This window comes from Centruroides sculpturatus, unplaced genomic scaffold (assembly GCF_000671375.1).
Source record: "Centruroides sculpturatus isolate CEXI.00-Female unplaced genomic scaffold, Cexi_2.0 scaffold1493, whole genome shotgun sequence".
NCBI lineage: Eukaryota > Metazoa > Arthropoda > Arachnida > Scorpiones > Buthidae > Centruroides > Centruroides sculpturatus.
Genome location: NW_019385718.1, coordinates 78,987 through 87,371, shown reverse-complemented (window position 1 = coordinate 87,371; position 8,385 = coordinate 78,987). Strand labels below are relative to the sequence as shown.

The 8,385-nt window shown below is 30.9% G+C and overlaps 2 protein-coding genes and 1 long non-coding RNA gene across 3 annotated transcripts; 1 reads left to right on the top strand and 2 right to left on the bottom strand.

The window, feature by feature from the left end:
• Positions 1-783: 783 nt before the first annotated feature.
• Positions 784-2,561, top strand: LOC111641498. Its single transcript, XR_002759416.1, has 3 exons — positions 784-852; positions 1,883-1,969; positions 2,060-2,561. It is a non-coding gene; the product is annotated as an uncharacterized LOC111641498 (long non-coding RNA).
• Positions 2,562-3,485: 924 nt separating this feature from the next.
• Positions 3,486-4,166, bottom strand: LOC111641504 (C-reactive protein 1.4-like). The gene has a single exon (XM_023387677.1). It carries the CDS (start codon positions 4,164-4,166, stop codon positions 3,486-3,488), a length of 681 nt encoding a protein of 226 aa, XP_023243445.1.
• A 1,770-nt stretch (positions 4,167-5,936) lies between these two features.
• On the bottom strand, positions 5,937-6,834 carry LOC111641515 (C-reactive protein 1.1-like). The gene has a single exon (XM_023387686.1). It carries the CDS (start codon positions 6,715-6,717, stop codon positions 6,049-6,051), a length of 669 nt encoding a protein of 222 aa, XP_023243454.1. The 5' UTR covers positions 6,718-6,834; the 3' UTR covers positions 5,937-6,048.
• Between the last annotated feature and the right edge of the window lie 1,551 nt (positions 6,835-8,385).

Sequence of the window (8,385 nt, the reverse complement as noted above, 5' to 3'; positions counted from 1 at the left end):
CCGAACTCAAATTTTTCTCGAAAGCCGTAAAACTAGGTCAAAGTCGACTTTGTAATAAATTCAGGGGATTTCACAGCCGGATTTGATTCGGGATTACCTAGTTGTAGTTTACATTCATTAGCCAGAAGTGAAAGTCTGTTACGAGTGTTTGACGCTGATGTCCATTGCTTCTTGCAAAATAATATCTTTAATCTGCTGATTCATTGGGAAACATTTTGATTCAGTCTTTCGTGGCTTTCAGAAAGTTCTGAAGGAAATCTAATTATCCAATTTCCTTCGATAATTCCTTACGTTAGTCGAGAAATCTCCTCACTAATTTTGTAGTAGTTTGTCAAGGCTTGGCTAGTGCTAACAATAGCAAGTAACTTTGTACACAATTGTGTATACCCAATATAGGCTACATAATTAAATGTTTGTTTTTATTTTAAGTCTGACTATACGTGGTTTGTTTCCTTGAAAATATAACTTAAATCATAGAAAATTAGAAATTAATTAATCACCGTAGCGAGTTTCTTTTGCCATGCTTCCTCTTAAAATATGAAATACGTTAAACGTGTCTGTGTTAATTAATTGTGGTCTTAAAGATTTTATTTTTTGTTGGTAAAAATATCATTAATATTTTAGGGGTAAGAGCCACTAACGTTTCCGAATTTCATGCGAAAACGAGGAAAAATCCCTAGGTTTAAAGTTCGGTTCTTTTGATATCGCTGGAATAATTTATATTAATTTATATTTAATATTAATTTCATATTAAGTTTTAAGCATTTCTTTTTTTAATTTTAGGTGATAACACCGCTAATCAATCTAAGGAAATTTTGTTTTTATAACATGACAGCCATGGAGAGATTAAAAGTAAGTGTCGATAATATAAAAACTACCTTAATTAAATTGTTCGTAATTTAATTAAATTACTAAATTATTTTTTCTGCTTTTTGTTAAATGACGGCAATTTTAAGTTGTTTTTGCCTTGTGGGCGCTAAAAATGGTTTTTTTATACTCATCGTGAGCCCTGAAAGAGGACGATTCCATCTATCTCAGACTCACCGCCGTTAAAAGTTTTCGGGGAGTTGATAATATTCACGAACATTATTTTATGTACAGTAATTTCTTCAGAGTAGAGTAATTTAAATTATGAACATTGAAGCAATACGCAAAACTAATCACTACATTTGTAATCCACAAATATCTTCTATAAACTGAAGATCTGACATCTCACTACCACACTGTCAATTTCAATTATATTATGAAACAAATATATCAGATATTTTAAATGAAAAATTATGAATTAAAATCCGGAAAACTCCACGTAACCAGCGCATAGGTTAGTGGCGAACGCACCACAAATGTTAGTGCTTCCGAATTCGCTTCAAACCGCAATCGGCTAGTGTTCATTTTCATACAATGGTTTTATCTATTCGATCACGGTGTGATTTAATTTATTAATGACAACGCAACACGTGTGTTATATGCAGAAGGGATTGCTTCCCGGGACAACTTTCTATTGGAATCTGATTTATTTCGATGTTACAAACTCGAAGAAAATCAGGAAAACTTGGCCAACCCGTTGGCGAGATGCGAACCCACGAACTACCAGTGTTCTGCGGTTTTTTATCAATTAGGCTATTGGTGGGTAAAGAACATATCATCAAATTGATTATATGTTATGTTAACAAATAATAACAAATACGTCAGATTAAATATTAATTTTGAAGTGTTTATTTAACGAAATTGTTATATTAAGCGATTGTTATATATTTGATATAGTGTATATTTAAAATTATTCAAACTGTATTTTTGCCTTTAATTCTTGAACGTATTAATTTCATTAAAATGTCTTTAAAATTTATTAATTAAATTAATTTAATTATAATGATATTTCTAGTTAATTTGTTCGTTAAAATTACTTGATGGACCTCAAATCGGATTAGAATGTTTAGATTTTGTATTTACAAAAGCATCTTTTCTTCGCGTAAGTATAGATAAATCCTTTATATATTGTTATAAAATGTCAGAAAATTTATATTCTATAAAGTTTGTGATAAAATAAATTGTTTTTCAGATGCTGGATAGTGGAATTTCTTTCTTTTCTAGTTTGAAAGGTATACAAGATGCGAGGAAACCAAAGATTTGCAAGTGAATAAAATCACTTTAGTCATTTCAACAGTAATGTGTGAATAAATGCTGGATGTTATGCAATGATGAACATGGTTTACTTATACCGTAGTTATGTATTTATCTATATTACTGGAATAATTAGCACGTGCATTGTTAGTGATATAATTATAATTTACAGTACAACCAGACGTTTGTGAATCCAATTTGCAGGAAACGAATGCGACGTGATATAATCAAGATTGTTTTTAAGGAACGTATTGTCTTTGTGAAACAATAACAGCTTAGAGGAAAATAATTGAAGTAGAAGCTTGAGTTCTTACGGGAAGACGTCCCTTTTAGGTGTTTAACACGTAAAGAAACTCCCTAAAACTTTACCTTGCCAGCCTGAACTATCACAGTGATCGTTGGTATTAGCCACTGGTCACTGATGGATTCCCAGAATAATAGACAGGCGCCTTGACTACTGTCTGAGAACACGTGATATCAATGGCATTCTTTGCAATTGAAGAAATTCTCCAATCATATCAGCAGTATTATCATGGTTTGAATAACTTTGTTCGACAAAAGTTCAGATTAATGTAGAACCAACATAAAACAATCGCGTTGTCGTATAACATGCGATATCTTGTGGTTTTCTTGTTGCCATATAACACTTGTATAATGTAATATTCATACTATTCAAGTTTGTGTCTAAAATCGTATATGAATTTAAATTTAGAAGTTTGCTTCTTATGTACTCTGATACATTACATTCTATTTGTTTTCTATAATTAATAGTAATCTATTGTTACTATTAATTAATACGAAAAGTATGATGTACAGAGGCATGCCACTACTTTAAAGATTAATAACTCCTGTTTCTTTTATCGAAAATTTCGGAAAATTTGTAGCGAGATTCATAGTAGGAGCATTAATTCTATTTAATTTTGGTGATTAAAGTTCGAGTGGTGTTTAGATAGAAGAGTGTCGTGTGGGATCGAACTTAATGAAGATTTTACTCGTTATTAACATTTACCATTTTTTTTTATTATTATAAAACTCATTTTTACGCTTAAAATTAAGCTTTTGCCATTATATAATAATAAATTACATAAACGTTTTTTTTTAATAAAATATCATAACAGATGACGCCGGAAGCAGTTTTAAGTGTTGTTTCGTTTAAAATTACACCACTTATTGATGTATTTTTTAAAAATATATTTCATCGATAATATAATAAAAATGATAACAGATTACAGTTAAAATCATAAAAATTATTTATTTATTATTTTATTACGAAACGAACATAAAATTACAAGTTTAATATTAAATTTAATACAGTATTTTTATAACCTAATTTTTCATATTAAACTTTATCATGTTTTAAAAATCTATTTCAATTCACATAATTTTGTTTCAGAAAAAATGACACCATCAAATGCCATCATAGGTGTTTTCATCATGGAAATTACGTTTCCATCTCTATACTTACCATTGCATTTTCCAGTTTCCACCGTCTGCTCGTACGAAAGTACTTCGTTCCAGACACGAAAATTAGCAATTTCTCCCTCCCAGGAATGATTAGAATGAAAATTAGAATCTGGTGTTTCACGATATTGTCCAATAATAAATTTTTTTCCACCTCGAATAATTTCGCCAGCAGTTAGAAATGTATGATAACTATGCTCACACTTTTCATGATTTAAATAAATATTCACAAATCCAGTAGGTCCAAACCACACTACACATAGATAACTCCAAGTTCCAATTTTTGGAAAATAACACATTGAATTCATAGTTTCGTTTGCAATGATCAATTTGATCCTTCCATTCTGTAAAGAAATATGAAATCCATTAGTATCAGAAGTGCTGTAGGAAATTAATGTCATGTTCTTAGAAGAATGTAGCCTTATCCACGAACATAGCGTCAGAGCATTTAACGTTGGTAATTTATCTCTTGAAACAAGTCGAGGATAATTAGAGTTATTCGATGGTAAAAAGTAAAATTTAGTCACTCCACCTAAGCAATATCCAATCAAGATAATAGGGATTAACACCAGACACGAAGACATCGTAAAAAATGATAATACGAAATAAATTGTTGATGAATTTATCTAGAAAAATAAACGGAAATACAGTTTGGTATCCGGATGAGATATAAATTTCCTGTGATACTTCCTCACAAGAATTAGAGATGAGTATATCAATAAAAAGAAAAAAATATATATATATATATAATTCTTTTGTTTTATGTACATTAATCTATATTATATTTGGAATTGCACATTGATAGTAAACTGATATAGAACATTAATTACCTTCAAATTTAACTTCTTTTTTTACTTTTCCCTGTTATATATAACAGAAAGGTAAACATGGCACTCATCCCCTCCATGATTTTTTATTTTTGAACTGAAAGCGCATTGAAACATCAGAAATACAAAAAATTCGGGGGTTTTTCTGTATGCATGAATGTTAGTGTATGAAGAGTACGTTTTTGTGTTCATCCAATTTGAAGCTTAATAACTTCTCTGATTTTTGTCGAAAATTTCTGAAATTATGTAGGAAGATTCGTGTATTAAGGGGATTGATGCTGTTAAATTTCAGTGGTTAAAAGTCTAGGGGTTGGGAAAATAGAGACGGATCGTGTGGCATATCACAGTAGAGACGGACTTGATAACGATTTTACTCGTTATTAGCATTTACAATTTTTATAAAATTCATCGCTCTCAAAATTAAGCTTTTCTTTTTTCATTTTATGATAATTATTTATATAAAACGTTTACTTAAATAAAATATCATAATGTTGCTGCCGGAAAGTTATGCAACTCGTTTGCTGGATTTCTTTTAATAAGAAGTTTTGGTTTATAGGTTTCTTTGTCTTATGTTATCTGAAAGAAACTATTCTATATGTTAAGGAAAAAGCTATGTTATACTTACTTATTAACATATATATAAAAGGTAGACAGGAAAAAGGAAGTGTGTTATTCCCTAAAAGTTTAACTGCTAAGTTAGCTCAGTTTATAAGAATTAAAAGTATAAAACACTATTTAACTTATACAGTAAAAAGTTCAGTTTATTTCGGTACTCGAACTTTCGTTCCAGAAGTCTGTTCGAGTTCGGAACGGTTCGAGTAACGAGGTACCATTGTAATTACTTCTAAAAATTGCATTAATAATGTTTATGTTTTACATGTTTTATGTTTACATGCTATTATACTGTTATTATGTTTACATGTTTTATTATACTAATTGAAGTTTACTCTTTTTAACGGATCATATAAACTGCATTCAGTATTTTTGTGTATTCTGTGTGTCAGGAGAAGCTAATAAAAGCAATCTGCTATGTTCCTGCCTTTCAATTTAGAAACATACGAGTGAACTTGTTGCATATTATTAATAAAATTATAAATTATCAATCATCATCCTAAAGAAGATGCATAAAAGGTATCTTATTAAATAATTTTTACATAAGACCAAGCCTTCTGGCAAGACTTACAGAATATGATTTATATATAATGACAGGAAAAGAGTATAGAAATAAGCATTAATTTTAATTGGGAAATTAAATAAGACAAAATTTTTACAGCATTTATTATAATCAAATGAAATACTTTATTAAATTTTATGTCAAATAATACATACGGTTTATATATATGAGTAGAATACTTATTAAATGCTACAATATAACTACTGTAACTTAAATAATCTAACGTTATGACCAGTGGCGTGTTATAGCTTTATGGAGGACCAGACGAATTTGAATTAGAGAGCCTCATATACAGTGTTGACTTCAGACACTGTTCTTCGGGTTCATTTTTGAGGCAAAAATATCTTCTTTACGAAAGATTGGTTTGGTTCCCTTGTTAATGGCTCCCTTGTTAACCCAATTGCCCTTCTCGTCCATAGGATAAAGCGCCTCTGGTTATGACACTAAATTATAAAGTTAAAAATATTATTCGCATAGATCTGTTTTCGAAAATATCACTCCATCCATTGCACTCATAGGAGTCTTCATTAGAGTAATTATATTTCCATCTTTTAGGTGTCCATTGCACTTGCCAGCTTTTACAATCTGTTCAAATGTTAACACCTCATCCCAAAGGCGAAGAATGGCGATATCACCAACCCAAGCTTGATCGGGATCAAATTTCAGATCTGTATCATGTTGATATTGGCCAATAACTAAAGTTCCACCTTCGTGAATACGTCCACCAGACGCAATCTGAGGTCTACTCGCCACATCACATATCTTTTCGTTCATGAATATTCTCAGACGTCCATCTTGTTCAGTCCATACGATGCAAAGATGATTCCAGTATCCTTTTTTATAATTCTCACAGTTCAGCTTGATGGATTCTGATCCAATGGTTGTTTCTACATTCGCACCCGATATAGTTACAAGAAATCGATCAGAGGTCGATGTTCTATACGAAAGTAATGTTCCATTCTTTGGCGATTTTATCCAGGAACATAATGTAAATTCGGTCAGGGTAGGTAAAGTACCTAGTAAACGAAGTCGAGGATAATTTGAAAGATTGGGTGCTTCAAAATGAACTTTGGTGAATCTTGCGGTACAAAAACCATTCAATAAAATTATTAGTAGAGTACGTAAATGCGACATGATGCTAACTAAATACAGGAGAATAAGATTAACAATAGTATCGTATTTCTGAAAAATAACCTCATGATATATACACGTACTTCCTCAGGAAGTGTGCACATACGTTATCTAGGAAACCTGGTGCCTATTTCCTGTAAATTTTTTACTACTTTGCAAAATTAAATTAGAAAAAATTATTATTTAAACTAATATAAATATCTTAACTATACCGTAATTATTCACGTATAAAACACTAGATGTAAAAGACCCCACGATTTAATACTGATGTTAGCGCCTAGTCAACTGACTGGTCAAATCGAGTTTTCCTAGTTTTCTTTACGTGTATAACACCTAAATAAAGACCACTTTCCCGTAACTTTCCTATAGAAAGCCTTCCTGTGTGTTTCGTTGCCACTTCCATATGTCCCAGATGTACTGTACAGTACATGATCTTTATATAACAAATAATATCTCATTACACATGCATTTTGGGATTTTTATTGCCTTCTCAGCAAACCCTCCTTCAAATTCTGCGAATTACAAACAGTACTTATATGTATCGAATTGTAACAGACTATGAATGCCTTATATGGTTTCCTCGGTTATTTATTCTTAATATAGGTACAAAGCAAACCATCTAAAAACAAGTTTTTAAATAAAATTATACAATAAAACTGCCAAAAAAATATTATTAAAACTGTTACAAACTATGAATGAAAGTCATAATATATTTAAGAGATCGTCTTAAAAGATTTAAGAATAAAATGAATTGTTATTTCTAACAGAGCGTGACATAACTTCTATTATAATATCTTAGCTCTTCGCAAGTAACTCTCATATTAAATTAATTTCAAAGTAAAACAAATGATTGTATTTTAAAAGTTTAAATGTATTATTTGTATTTAAAAAAAAAATAATAATAATTTGTTCAGGAAATGCGAGAAACTCCGCATTTCCTGAACAAACGTAGCTTACTAATAATCTGATATATTCCACAGAGAGGGGAGTATGGCCACCCAGGATGCTAATTAAGAAAGGAAACTAAAAACTCTCTTAATAGTAAATTATATTTAAAAAATTGGGTTTTCTCTACGTGTATAACATCTAAACAGAAACCACTTTTCCACAGAAAGTCCTCCCGATTGGTATCCTCCTTACAGATTAATCAAATGTTACCTTAAATAGCCTTATTTTCTCTTGCAGTGAGTTAAGTTTTCAAGTAAATAAACGGACAAGTCGCAGGGAATTCGGTTGAAAAACTTTTAACTTTTATGTAGCAGAATACAGAAACAGAAAGTTAACTGTTGCCAAGCTATATGACATCACAACCGTTTTTATTTGATTCTTCTAATTCGTCTCACTTTCTGTAGACGTAACAAAGGATATGTCTATTGTTACGTTGGAATGTAATTATCGTGACATTTTATAAAGATTGATGGCGAATGGAGGAGGAAGTAAAGGCATTGGCCTGTAGAAAATTTGAGTTCGAGTTCGGATTAAAATTTTCTCAGGAATTTTCGATGAAGCCGGATATGTCAGGGCCTATCCCTCACAGTCATTATGGGCCGTGCTGAACTCATAATAGTACTGGAGCCTATTCCCTTAGCGTCTAGGAGAGGAAGCATTCAAAACCAGGGATGGAGAGTCGGCGAAAAAATACACGACTCTCGACTCGGTATATTTTTAAAT